We start from the raw sequence: 15,019 nt of genomic DNA, 5'->3' as shown, positions 1-15,019 counted from the left end.
GGCACACATTTTGTGTGTGTGCACGCGTGTGTGCGCGCGTGTGTGTATGGGCTTGTAGCCGTGCGATTAGGCCACTGAATTAAACCATCGCGCAATTTGACTCGTGTCTGATATGGAACAGGTGTTGAAATGATCGAACTCTACTTGACAGATACAACGACACGCCAACGGTACGCTTGCCTCTGTTTTATATTTGCATTTGGAGAGAGCACTGTTTCAGCTCATGCAAAGGAGAGTTTTCATTTTTCAGGGCCATATGCATTGTCCCGAAGGGCACCGATCCTGTAAGCTCTCCACGTTCTATGAACACTTCGAAAGCCCAAGCTTATCCGATGTTTAAAACTAACCTTTCATTTGCAATTGATTAGTTCTTTGACACTATAGCACAGCCCTCAGAGAACGCGCACAGCCAGCGTGTAATTCGCGCCACCGGAATAGAGAAATGATACAGATGAGGAAACACATAGATTTGATGGATGCGTTATCATGAAGAACGAGCTGCGTGAGTGGGCTCTCCTTCGTTAACGCCCTGTTTTCTTTTTATACGCGTACTAAACAAAATACGTATATTTGTAATACTAAAGTGAATGACAACAGTCTTCCCCTCGCGCATCACTAGCCATCAAGAACATATTTCAATGAAATAGGCTTGACAAGTTTTTAATTTTAAAATTTGTTTGCATAAGCTTTCGTCCTCTTCTCGTCCAATTATGCTTGGGTCGCAACTCGTGCAGGCATCTTCTCGTTGCTGATGCCACTCCCACTCTTAGTAGTAGCTTATCGAGTAAAGTTTTATGCTGTTAAGCTCCAGGATGGGGGTGAATGATCGACCACGGCGGCCATATTTCTATGGAGCCGAAGGCAAGAACACCCGTTTACATTGATTTAGGAGCAATAAACAACAGCAGGTGGTCGAAAGTAGTCCGTAGTACCCAACTACGGCGTGCCGCATCAGGAAAGTTTTGGTGTGTAAAACCCAAGAAATTATTATTTCGCTGCTGATTCCTTCTCGATCGCTCTTCATCCAAAGCTTCGCGACCATGTGCATCTACCTTGGAAATACTGCGGAGCTAAAGTGAAACGCTTTAATCTGACGTGAAAGGATATACAGATAACAAAGTATGTCCCAGCGTTGCATGCAAACGCCGGTAAATCGCACCTAAGGAGGTAAGAAAAAGTGAACTTCCTCCTATTGTCTGATCACCTCCTCTCACCAGCGAAATTCACTCACCCTAAAGATTCTGGCTTCTAATCGCGGTTTGCACGGAAGCTCGCTTATATTTGTATTACAACGGCGTCGTGACAATGAGTAGAAAAAGGACGCGGACCACGGAAGAATGGTTTGCGAAATTTCACACAACTGCTGTACCAGGAGGATTAGACAGTTCGTGTCGGTTTCGCAGTCCACGAGCCACATTCACATTTTCTGAACAAGGTGCTTGTCAGAGGAAGCGAATAGTATCTCTTTACACGGGCACAGCCATCCTCCACGTCAACAAGCTGTGCACGTGTACAGTAGGCAATGTTGAGAATGAGCGGTAAATGTTGGCGGAGGTTTGCTGAATGTGTCAGGACTCGAGCAGTAGCTTCCTTCTCTGGTTTGTTTTGGTGTCTAATACAAAGGCACCGGTCCGTTTACGTCACGTTCCTCCCGGCGCTCTGCAAGACCCCTGCGTGTTGCGTTTCTATTCTCATTACGTCGTTTCCGTGTTGGCGAATTCTATCATGAAAACTCTTGCTTTCACCGAAGTTACAGGCTGGGCACGCAGAGCATGACGGTCGAGGACGAAATGTCTTCGCACAAAGAAAGAGACGAGGTGAGACAAAAAATACGACACAACTCCTACAACCCACTTGGTTAACACCGGAAGAAGGGACCAAACGTGTTCCGACACGTCAGGCACAATATAAAGACTATGGCTGGTGCTATTTCACCTTCCGGAATTCTTTCACCCAGCCAGACAGTTTTCTGTCAAGTATGTTTCTTTTTCATGCTTCTACAGTACCCTTTTAAATTAATCATAGTTTGAGCTAGTCGATGGCGCGATGTATCCGAATGAAATTGTGATGCATACTCTACGAGATTAAAGAAAAGCTTCCGTTTCCTTGCCTACTTTCTCCTCGCACAGATGGCGCCGTGAAATTATTTGATTATGACAGTGCAAGGAGTGCGTAGATCAACAAAAGGGCTAGATTTTAGTTTTTGTCTTGTAAGCAGACTGGACGTAGTCTAGTTAACCTCCCAGCCTTTCCCATATTCCTTCTCTCTCTCTTCGTTTTCTTGGCCTACCATAATCAGTATATCTTGTACTTTTCCCAGGCTGGTGGATCAAGCGACCTTCGACAGCGAATGAGTTCGTCGACAAAGTCCGACAGCGAGCCAATGCTAACAAATGTTAGCCAAGAATCTCACCAGAATGCGACGGCGAGAGGTCAGAATGCATAGTGTACACAGTGGTTTTATCTCCAGCACTCGTCGTTCTGGTGCCCTGTGATGCAGAGAGAACTGACATCACAGAGCTGGCTTTGATTCATAAAATATGCCTAATTAGTGGTTCTTGTATGACGGTACGAAGCCGGACGCTTTCAGACACTCGTGCTCTCGTGCGCAGTTGCTAATTTCGGCTTGTTTTTTTTTTTGGGTACCCTAAGTGATTTCAGTTTTCTGAACGCTTAGAAACAAAATGCTTGTACAAAAAAGGGAGAATTTCAGCTTTCGTGAAAGGATAACGCGCTTTCATGTTCTCAGTGAACACCACTTCTTGCTCTGCAACCTCTCCTCTTATGGGAGGGTGGGAGAGAAGGGCTGGGCAGTTGCTTTTCACGCCATGCTCTACGACACCCTTATATGAATGGCCGCATCTTCATCTTCTACCTGTATAATAAACCGGTAGATCTTCCCCGAAACCATTTGTTATTATCGTATCGTGGTTCGCCCACATGAAACTTATTATAATCACAAATTTTCGCTTATACTTGCAGGAACAACTACTGTCGAGGGATTTTGCTCAGCGAAGTTTGCCGAAAAAGTCTAAACTGCGAAACGCTTAATTTTTTTGTTTCCCGCAGATGGAGGTCTCCTCCCAAATGAACATGCTCCAGCATCGCCTTCGCACTCTTCCTCCAACCTCGATTTTTCTCCCAGCTCAATGTCGCAAGCGACGCAATCTTCCCAGGATAGCGCGGGTCTCCATACAGCTGACGCGGCCGCAACGGTTGCTGTCCGCCCGTACAACATCCGGGCTATCCTGAAGAAACTGCGGTATGTCCAAATTTCATGTTACCATCAGCAACTGTGGAGAGGGCACAGTGCAGTACGGCAGTAAATACTCCCGTAACAAGAGTCTCCTATGCCCATTTCAAACAAACGTCCTAACAGTGACAAAACATCACTCCAAGACAAAAAAATTCGGCAGATCCCACGTACCATGGGAGTCGATGTTATGCGAAGCATGCGGCGGGTAGGGGACGGTGGCGTAACCTTTCTTTACTGAGCGACACGTTACAAAATGACGCTAAAGATTTGTATAAATTTTATAGGCACACATATATATATGTTGCAGAGCCGCATATGTGTTATATAACCAGTTGTTTGCGGTTACGTATGCAACGTGGGTATTACCAACACCAGTAGCGGTAAGCTGATACGTAGTGCTTATACCTGTCTCAAGAACGCACGCGCGTTTCAGGAACCCGTGTACATGTGTGCAAGAAGTTCTTGAGAGTTCTTGAACAAGGGCATCATCACCGTAATTAGTGAGCACCAGCAGCTGGTCATGACTTGTTATATTATTCGGTCGTGATCGTGGTGACGAGGGGTCCATGTGTAGTGAAGTATGTGGTATAGTAGAGCTGTTGGAATTCGTGGATGCCTCGGTCATTTCGTCGACAAATTGTCTGTTGACAGAGCCGGCGACATGTCTGAACCTGAAGCCACCCATCGCATTGGTGAGGTTCAGGCCGTCGAGGCTGGTAGGCCTGGATAGTGCTGCGTAGACCAACATCAGTGGATGGTGTTTGTCGTGTTCGTAGACTACCTGGGTGTGTGCCCTACGTAGCGTAATCTACAAAGCGGCTGTCAATCAATCTGGCATCATCCTCGGTCACCATGAGGCCATCGCCCAGCCTCGTAAGAAATGAAGAGGACACTGCACCGTTCTGGTGGACGAAGTGCACTTTACGGTGTGGTGATGTGGATATCATATGTAACTCTCGTTAATGTATTCCTCCGGTGTCGAGCAATGCTTCAATATAGCTTGCTGAATCGTAGGAATACAAACGTAATGTTTATTAGACTGCTATAAAAGCGGAGCCGACACTGGAACTACAGACGTTAATCTGATACGACGCCTGTATCGTAGGAGTACATATCGGAGTATCATGTAGCGTTTATTGCTTTCTTGTTAAATTAGATAGCCAGCACCACAACCACAATTGACGTTGTACCGAATTACGCCTGCGTAGGCTGTTTTTTTTTCAAACCGGTTTATGAACCTGGCGTGGCTCAGTGGTAGAATACCTGATAGCCACGCAGAATTCTTGGGTTCGATTCCTGCTGGGATCCTAATTTTCATTCTTTCTATTCGTTGAGTCAATGCTGCCGACGTTGGTTTTCCTTAACGCTTTAGCATTTAAGTAACCAATGTCTGTTCTCGCCGTTCCTGGGTAGATATAAACTGTCAATCACCTGTGGCGCATACCCGTACACCGCGGCCCATGGTAAACGGGTATGTGCTACACGTGTCTAGTGGAAAGGGTTTGACGACGTACGCGACAGGATTTTAACGTTAGTCATGTCATCACCCGGCAATCATATTCGTCAAATCCTCTTACCCTCCCATGCAAATTTTGGTCTACACCAAGTTAAGTAGGCGATCATGAGAGCACCCAGACGTAGGCGGCTAGATAGATAGATGGATAGATAGATACGTAGATAGAAATGCTCAAAGTGCCAGAGGTTCGCTAAGAAATGCTTCGCATTTAAAAAACCTCGCTACGGTAGCTTAACTGCCAATGAAACCCACGCTTAATTCAGAAAGATGTGCATTGCGTCTTCTTTTACGAAGAAAACGTGCAAAATGAACCTTGTCTAAATTTAATTCGGAGATGGCAATCATATGGACACTCTCGGCGAGTCAGCTATGTCGCAACTAAGTGGTCCAGCTACGGTACAATGATATCCATTTAACAAGTAGCGGTTGTCGGCGTATTTATATAGCACTTGACTATAGTTTCCGGAGGCATAGGTGTACATACTACATATGTAGGGCCCAGTAAAAAGTTGTAAAAGCAGATAGCCAACACTGTTACCACAATCGGCGTTGTCCCGACATAATGCTTGCAGAGGGTCCTTTTCCTGAAATAGTTTGAAGGTATGGCGTGCCTAGGTGGAAGAATACTTGACTGCCACTCAGAATGCCTGGGTTCGATCCCGGTTTGAGGCGCGATTTTCATTATTTGCTTCCATGCGGACTTTTCACTAACCCATCGGTGACGCCGACAACGCTGGCGCCGCATATTCAGCGACACGGGCTTCTTAACACTGTCGCATTCCGATTTGCAAAGTATTGGTCAATATGAACAGTGAAGCACCAGTGGCGCTTACTGGCGTACATCGAGCAGCGGTATGCGTATATGTGCCACACGCCACGTCATGAAACCCTTACCACCCGTCACGTGTGGCACATACCCGCTTTACACGGCCCGTGGCATACAGTTATGAGCTACAGGTGATTCACAGCATCTATGAACCCAGGAACAGCGACAAGTGACTTCGAAAATCTTTATGAGAAAGCGTTAAAGAGCTCGTGTCGCAGAAAATCCGGTGCCGGCGATGACGAAGTTGTCAATGAGCGAAAAATCCCAATGGAAGGAAAGAATAAAAATCCCAGTTCGAACCAGAATGGAACCCAGGCATTTTGCATGATAGTCAAGCATTCCGCCACAGAGTCACGCCAGTTCTTCAAATTTCTTGCTAAAAACCTCACACAAACGTCATGTCGGCTCAACTCCCATTGTGGTTGCAGTGTTGGCTATCCGCTTTTATAACACTGTAACAAACAATGAATACGCAAGCTGTAGCCAAGCGTTGCTCGTATAATAAAGTTGCTTCTCTCTCTCTCTCTCGAATACGCCGACGAACGCTACTTATCATATGTAGTTATCGGACAGTGGCATTCACTTCTTGCGATAAAACATCTCTGCTCTAACGTGAGTGTCGACGTTACGTCTGACCACGAGCTACCCTTTAAACGCCAGTAGAGTCGTTGTGCCTGGCAAACCCATGATTTCCGCCCAACTACTCGATTTTCACGAAAACTTAGATCCACCTCGTAACGCTTGACTCAAAACTAAAAATTTGGCATAGGCCGCCACTCGCTAAATGCTTCGCACGAATCGATTTCCATAATGCGTGGGATCTGCCGGATTTTTTTTCACACCATGAACTGGGAATCGTGTTTGTCCTACTCATTTTATGCCATGCCTATTTCAGTATATGCCAATTTAAGGAGACTACCATGATATCGCCAAAACGTAAGCGGCTAGTTACATGGAGATATAGATATACAGAAATAATCAGTGTCTTTGCTTCGTGAGGAAATGCTTCGCATTTAAAATGCATATATCTGGGCTTAGAATGTCCCGGGAAGTTGCACTGTCAGAGCTTCACTTAGCAGAATATAAACTAGTTCCAAATAGCGCCAAAACCTACATCCAGCAAACAGGTATTTAACATTTCGAGGGAATATGACTAAGTGATGTTACCACAGGCCTACATAAAGCCACACTAACACTTTAGAACCAGAGGATGGAACTTTAAAGCATTGTAGTAATCAGAACGCGATTTACTAGACTAAGCACTGCCTGGCTTATTAATTTAATGGTGTACACAGTAAAACACTTGACACCTTTATGGCGGTTTTACAGTGTCTACCACCCTTACACCCTACAAAAAACGCATTTTCACGAACCCCCGTCATGGGGGGTTGCCAACCGTCTAAACAGCCTTATCACTGAAAAACAGGAAAATGAAGGCTGTCAGGCAGGGAAAATTTAATTGCATTAGCATCGAACAATACAATACCGCCCATAGACGCCCAACCGCACACAGAAACATGACATAGCGAAACACCAAGTACACAGAGCGCTTGCTCTACACAACCTACACCAATCATCTGGTATATATAGCCATAGTATCTTGAGCCGTCGTTCCTGTTCTGAATGATCAAACAAACCCTTCCTAAAATATGTGTTAACTAATGGTGGCCTTGTAGATAGCCCTAAAACAAACAAATCTGTTATTCTAAACTCACCTAATAATTAACGCCTTATTAAATGCGAAGCATTTCTTAGCGAGTTTCTGCGACTTTGAGCGTATCTATCTATCTATCTATCTATCTATCTATCTATCTATCTATCTATCTATCTATCTATCTATCTATCTATCTATCTATCTATCTATCTATCTATCTATCTATCTATCTATCTATCTATCTATCTATCTATCTATCTATCTATCTATCTATCCGCCTACGACTTAGTGCTCTCCTGCTCGTTTCGTTAATCGAATGTAGACCAAAATTGGTATGGCATTACATGACTGCATGACGAACATGAATGTTGAGTCATAACATGGAAATCATGACATGGATGTCATGAACGACATGATATACATGCCACAGTCTTGGTGCTCTTACGGCCGTTTCGTTAACTTGATATATACCAAAATTGATACGACGTGACAAGAGTGTATGACGAACATAACTGAAAGGTCCTAACATGCAAATCATGATACGCATGTCATGTACAGCATCATATACATGCAATGCTCATGACGCGCTCGCGGCCGTTTCGCTAGCTTGATATATACCAACATTGGTACTGAGCGACGTTGCTGTGAAACGAACATAAATAGCATGAGTTAACATGAAAATCATGACACGCATGTCATATACAGCATGACTTACGTGCCACGCTCATGGTGCGCTGGCGGCCGTTTCGGTAGCTTGATATATACCAAAATTGGTATCTTGTGACATGACTGTATGACGAACATAAATAGCACGAGTTAACATGAAAACCATGACGCGCATGTCATGTACAACATGACTTCCGTGCTGCGCTCATGGTGCGCTGGCGGCCGTTTCGCTAACTTGATATACCCCGGAATTGGTATTGCGTGATGTGACTGTGTGACGAACATAAATAACACGACTTAACATGAAATTCATGACAAGCATGTCATGTACAACATGACTTCCGTGCCGCGCTCATGGTGCGCTGGCGGCCGTTTCGCTAACTTGATATACCCCGGAATTGGTATTGCGTGATGTGACTGTGTGACGAACATAAATAACACGACTTAACATGAAATTCATGACAAGCATGTCATGTACAACATGACTTCCGTGCCGCGCTCATGGTGCGCTGGCGGCCGTTTCGCTAGCTTGATATATACCAACATTGGTACTGAGCGACGTTGCTGTGAAACGAACATAAATAGCATGAGTTAACATGAAAATCATGACACGCATGTCATATACAGCATGACTTACGTGCCACGCTCATGGTGCGCTGGCGGCCGTTTCGGTAGCTTGATATATACCAAAATTGGTATCTTGTGACATGACTGTATGACGAACATAAATAGCACGAGTTAACATGAAAACCATGACGCGCATGTCATGTACAACATGACTTCCGTGCTGCGCTCATGGTGCGCTGGCGGCCGTTTCGCTAACTTGATATACCCCGGAATTGGTATTGCGTGATGTGACTGTGTGACGAACATAAATAACACGACTTAACATGAAATTCATGACAAGCATGTCATGTACAACATGACTTCCGTGCCGCGCTCATGGTGCGCTGGCGGCCGTTTCGCTAACTTGATATACCCCGGAATTGGTATTGCGTGATGTGACTGTGTGACGAACATAAATAACACGACTTAACATGAAATTCATGACAAGCATGTCATGTACAACATGACTTCCGTGCCGCGCTCATGGTGCGCTGGCGGCCGTTTCGCTAACTTGATATACCCCGGAATTGGTATTGCGTGATGTGACTGTGTGACGAACATAAATAACACGACTTAACATGAAATTCATGACAAGCATGTCATGTACAACATGACTTCCGTGCCGCGCTCATGGTGCGCTGGCGGCCGTTTCGCTAACTTGATATACCCCGGAATTGGTATTGCGTGATGTGACTGTGTGACGAACATAAATAACACGACTTAACATGAAATTCATGACAAGCATGTCATGTACAACATGACTTCCGTGCCGCGCTCATTGTGCGCTGGCGGCCGTTTCGCTAACTTGATATACCCCGGAATTGGTATTGCGTGATGTGACTGTGTGACGAACATAAATAACACGACTTAACATAAAATTCATGACAAGCATGTCATGTACAACATGACTTCCGTGCCGCGCTCATGGTGCGCTGGCGGCCGTTTCGCTAACTTGATATACCCCGGAATTGGTATTGCGTGATGTGACTGTGTGAGGAACATAAATAACACGACTTAACATGAAATTCATGACAAGCATGTCATGTACAACATGACTTCCGTGCCGCGCTCATGGTGCGCTGGCGGCCGTTTCGCTAACTTGATATACCCCGGAATTGGTATTGCGTGATGTGACTGTGTGACGAACATAAATAACACGACTTAACATGAAATTCATGACAAGCATGTCATGTACAACATGACTTCCGTGCCGCGCTCATGGTGCACTGGCGGCCGTTTCGCTAACATGATATACACCGGAATTGGTATTGCGTGATGTGACTGTGTGGCGAACATAAATAACACGACTTAACATGAAATTCATGACAAGCATGTCATGTACAACACGACTTCCGTGCCGCGCTCATGGTGCGCTGGCGGCCGTTTCGCTAACTTGATATACCCCGGAATTGGTGTTGCGTGATGTGACTGTGTGACGAACATAAATAACACGACTTAACATGGAAATGATGACAAGCATGTCATGTACAGCATGACTTACGTGCCGCGCTCATGGTGTGCTGGCGGCCGTTTCGCTAACTTGATATACCCCGGAATTGGTATTGCCTGATGTGACTGTGTGACGAACATAAATAACACGACTTAACATGAAATTCATGAAAAGCATGTCATGTACAACATGACTTCCGTGCCGCGCTCATGGTGCGCTGGCCGCCGTTTCGCTAACTTGATATACCCCGGAATTGGTATTGCGTGATGTGACTGTGTGACGAACATAAATAACACGACTTAACATGAAATTCATGACAAGCATGTCATGTACAACATGACTTCCGTGCCGCGCTCATGGTGCGCTGGCGGCCGTTTCGCTAACTTGATATACCCCGGAATTGGTATTGCGTGATGTGACTGTGTGACGAACATAAATAACACGACTTCACATGAAATTCATGACAAGCATGTCATGTACAACATGACTTCCGTGCCGCGCTCATGGTGCGCTGGCGGCCGTTTCGCTAACTTGATATACCCCTTAATTGGTATTGCGTGATGTGACTGTGTGACGAACATAAATAGCACGACTTAACATGAAATTCATGAGAAGCATGTCATGTACAACATGACTTCCGTGCCGCGCTCATGGTGCGCTGGCGGCCGTTTCGCTAACTTGATATACCCCGGAATTGGTATTGCGTGATGTGACTGTGTGACGAACATAAATAACACGACTTGACATGAAATTCATGACGAGCATGTCATGTACAACATGACTTCCGTGCCGCGCTCATGGTGCGCTGGCGGCCGTTTCGCTAACTTGATATACCCCGGAATTGGTATTGCGTGATGTGACTGTGTGACGAACATAAATAACACGACTTAACATGAAATTCATGACAAGCATGTCATGTACAACATGACTTCCGTGCCGCGCTCATTGTGCGCTGGCGGCCGTTTCGCTAACTTGATATACCCCGGAATTGGTATTGCGTGATGTGACTGCGTGACGAACATAAATAACACGACTTAACATGGAAATGATGACAAGCATGTCATGTACAGCATGACTTACGTGCCGCGCTCATGGTGTGCTGGCGGCCGTTCGCTCGCTTTTTCTACACCGAAATTGGTATTGCGCGACGTTACTGTGTAACGAACATAAATAACATGAGTGGCACGCATTTTCCTCAGTGACAGACAAGACGATGTATGCAGCTCCTTGCTGGCTGCTTCGCATTACATCGATTCCCAGAATGCGTGGGATCTGGCGGCTTTTTAACTAACGAGTTCCTATTATCACCTTGCACTGCTTTGGTATGGGAAATAGCGGCTTTGATAACCAACACTCCTAAAGGGTATTTTAGGTAAAGCTTTAACCCTTGCGCAAACGTAAATGCTATTTCGGGAAGCCAAACAACCTTACAGCCCCATTTTTACAATTTTTGGTTCGGCGAAATGGTGCGTTATTTACTTAAAGTCGCTTTAAGGGTTCAGAGTGGTTTATTGTGTACGGATGCATAGGCGCGAACAAATACGGCGCATTGAATTTCTTTCAGAAACACCTAAACTAGCCTGTTCTAATGCGTTCTGTGGAACCCCAGTGACGTATTCTGTAGTTTCTCGACCACAATCTCGGTTTGTTTACAGGCCGGCTTAGTTTGCACATTCGTATTGCTTTCATATTTTTCGCATGACGAGCGAATAATGTCAGCTACCATTCTATGATCGCTTCTGTTTTTACAGCGAAAGCTGTTATGAGATCATTTCACCGGCCGTTTTTGGCGCCGTAGTTGTCCGCCGCCGCCGCCGGTGTCCGTAACCAGTATCGCTCGAAATAAGAAAAAAACTAAATAAGAAAAAAATTCCAGGATGGAACGAGGTTCGAACCTGGGTCCTCTGCGTGGGAGCCCAGTATTCAACCTCTGAGCCATGCCGGTGCTTGAAACTGCTTTGCTAAAAGGTCCTAGACAGGCTTCATGTCGGGAAGGAACCACATTAGCATATGCAATATAGCGTGGTAGAAGAGTAAAATAAGCACCAAGCGTAGCACAACGCGAATTCTGTAACCAGGCGTCACACAATGCGAATTGCGCAACGAGCAGGTTGTTGAATGCTTCCAACCCATTACAAAGGACCCTGCCATAATTCTTCATCATCAGGCACAGCATCAACAAAGTGCGCATAATGCCTTACATGGGTTTAGCAGGTACCAACGCTCTCCGTAGAATGACAAAAAATGGCAGAGTGCCTGCTGGCCTACTTCTCAAAAATTACAACTATTTATAGCGTAGGGGGTTCCTCGCAAGTGCACTTGGATTGGTTGCCAAGGAAGCCCATAAGCGCATGATACATTTCCTCTGGGTCTCAGTAAAATTACAATGATTTATAGCGTAGTGGGTTCCTCGCAAGGGCACTTGTATTGGTTGCCAAGGAAGCCCATAAGCGTATGATCCATTTCCTCGGGGTCTCAGTAAAGTTCTTCGCCCCCCCCCCCCGTCTCTTTCCCACGTCAATGTATGTTATACAGCATCACGGGAGAGGGAAATAGCGACCGGGCGTCACCCAATGCAAATTACATAACTGGTGGGCCGTTTAAAGATTCCAACCCATTACAAAGGGCTGAGCCATAATTCTGCATCGTCATCAGTCGTCGCGTGAACAAAGTGCACATAATGCCTTACAGACGTGTAGCTGGTGCCTCACTTCTCCGCAGAATGACGAATAATGGCTTAGTAGGTGCTTCCAAACTTCACAAAAATTGTGATTTATGGCGTAGTGGGTACCTTTCTAGTGTACTTGTATTGTAGCCCCAAGAGAGCTTAACGGGCTCTAGAAACGCCGCTCTTCCAGCTTTCGCTGTGACTGTGCTGCGGTTTCAGCGCAGGCCTGGCGTTTTTTCTGTCGGTTTACTCCCCCTTAAAGACTTGGGTTTAGGCCTAATCCACATTGTCAAGGTTAACTGTGCAGTCTAACGTCTGCCGTTAGCACTACCTTGCGATGGATCTCTTCCATGTCTAAGGATATTAGTATTATGGTTTATATAATAATTATTATTTAGCCTATTTTACGTATATATCACAAGAAGTCCTTTTGAGCACACCTTGATTGCAAGGCATGCAAGGAAATTTTCTATTTTGATTCCACCGCGTAACTGTCTAGCATCCACAGCTGTACTTTTTTTCCTTCCTTTGGCAAAAATTGCTTGTATTTGTTCAAGAATTAGGGAGCATTGATGCATGTAGTCTGTGAACGTCCCCATTATGCTAGGGCCCGTGAGCCACCAAGCGCAATTTCTAATTCGGCCTGTTGTCTTGCCTATGTCAAACACCTATTAAAGAAACAAAAATTTTAAAAAAGCCTTCTGAGCTACACAGAACATTTTCGGCTTTCGTGCTATTTTTTTTCTTCCTCCTGCTTTACTATGCATTTATCTGTAGGTAAATTAGAGTGAAAAAGGCCGTGCTACAGTAACTTCAGGGCACAGGCGAGCGGCGATGTGAACTGATGACATCATCAGACGACGTCATGATATAACTTCGTCACTTGGTTACGTGACTATTGGTATCGTTCGTGTTGACGCAGACGCTACACATCGAATTTTTACATCTTCAGCTCTGATTTCGTCTTTACCCTTTCAGTTGTTGCTCACAGCCGCTGTTTTTTTTTCATCACTGGTATAAAATAGCGCTTGAGCCTCTATCTTCTTACTAAAAGCCTCAATTGCACATCGCAACACCTCGAGCGCCCTCTGCGTGAAACATGCGCACTTTAAATAAAGAAGCATTGTCCTTAGCGAATATCTACTCACACAAGCCGACTTTGAAAAATCTTTAAGGGAAATACTTTCCTAATGCGTAACAGCAAATCTCATGGAAACGGTACGGTTCTTAACGGCAGAAAGCCCATTGCAAATTAAGACAACATTTTCGTATGTGAATAAATGAAGGTGATTTCGGGGATACTGAGGCAGAAATCTGCATTACACCAGTGCTTTTTCGAGATCAATAACTTCGCGTTGAGGTCAAGATCTAAATTTTTGAAATAGGAAAAAAGAATGCACTTCCGAAATGGAACATTTCATCGCACGTTCATAGAGTTAAACTTTACAAAACTATAAGCCTGGCCACAACGGCAGCTCCGCATCAGTACCATAGCCGAGAGTTCCAAACGCCCACATATCGCAAGTTCTGATATTGAGAGCCCTAGACCGGAGACTTTAGCCTGCCGGTGCTACACTTGTATTTGCTGCTCAGTTAGTGAATGTGCTGCCTGGTGGGACGATGTGATATGTCGCTAACTGAATGTCGGTTTTTGTTGTTTATTTCGCGCCTCCATCAGCTTCTCATAAAAATAGAGAAAATACGAAATTTCTTCAGTTTGGGCGTATTTGGCATTTACTTGGCATTTAGATGCGAGGTGCATCAAACAATAAATGCTGAAAACGTGTAGGAAGAGTAATTTGTTTTTTTTTAAGCGATGGTTTATGTATATAACAATAATAATTACGTTCTTCGAAACCACATGTAAAAGACATGTTTAAGCGAGTATTATTCGAACGTGCCAGAAAAAGCTGTTACGCCATAGTGCGTGCGCTCAAAGATATGCGCGAATAGAAACATTTGCTACCGCCACAGTTGTATTTATAAAAAGTAACATTATTAAGATATATTTGGCGAAATCCGCATGTGTTAGTATATATTTTTATCTTGCAAGTTTTTCTATAGGTATAAAAATTTATGTAGAATTAAATTTGCTGTCAGTAATATACATTAGCAAGACTTGGTCAATAGGCCTATAGATCCAAGATTCATGATCTTGTGGGCTCGGAAGGCCAAGGCGAAATGTGGAAGAAAATTATTTCATGCTTGAATTAAGCTCTCCAAACTGATGTCCAACTATCAGTGGCACGGATTGGTAGGAGCTTGATTTCAATATTTTTAAAGAACTGGCCGGTCGTGCATTCTTTGCAAGCTATAGGTATCACTGAAAGTAAAAGAGAGAGAGGGTAACGAAGAGGAAAGGCAGGGAGGTTAACCA

At 44.7% G+C, this 15,019-nt stretch overlaps 1 protein-coding gene across 1 annotated transcript in view; it reads left to right on the top strand.

Moving 5' to 3' along the window:
- LOC119396878 (uncharacterized) overlaps positions 1-15,019 on the top strand; it is a 32,318-nt gene that overhangs the window by 4,180 nt on the left and 13,119 nt on the right. The window contains exons 2-3 of the mRNA XM_049417888.1: positions 2,321-2,432; positions 3,070-3,262. Coding sequence (XP_049273845.1) covers positions 2,321-2,432; positions 3,070-3,262 — 305 coding nt within the window. The remainder of the gene's footprint in view (positions 1-2,320; positions 2,433-3,069; positions 3,263-15,019) is intronic.

Source organism: Rhipicephalus sanguineus, chromosome 1 (assembly GCF_013339695.2).
Source record: "Rhipicephalus sanguineus isolate Rsan-2018 chromosome 1, BIME_Rsan_1.4, whole genome shotgun sequence".
Taxonomy (NCBI): domain Eukaryota; kingdom Metazoa; phylum Arthropoda; class Arachnida; order Ixodida; family Ixodidae; genus Rhipicephalus; species Rhipicephalus sanguineus.
This window is presented reverse-complemented; position numbering and strand designations above follow the sequence as displayed.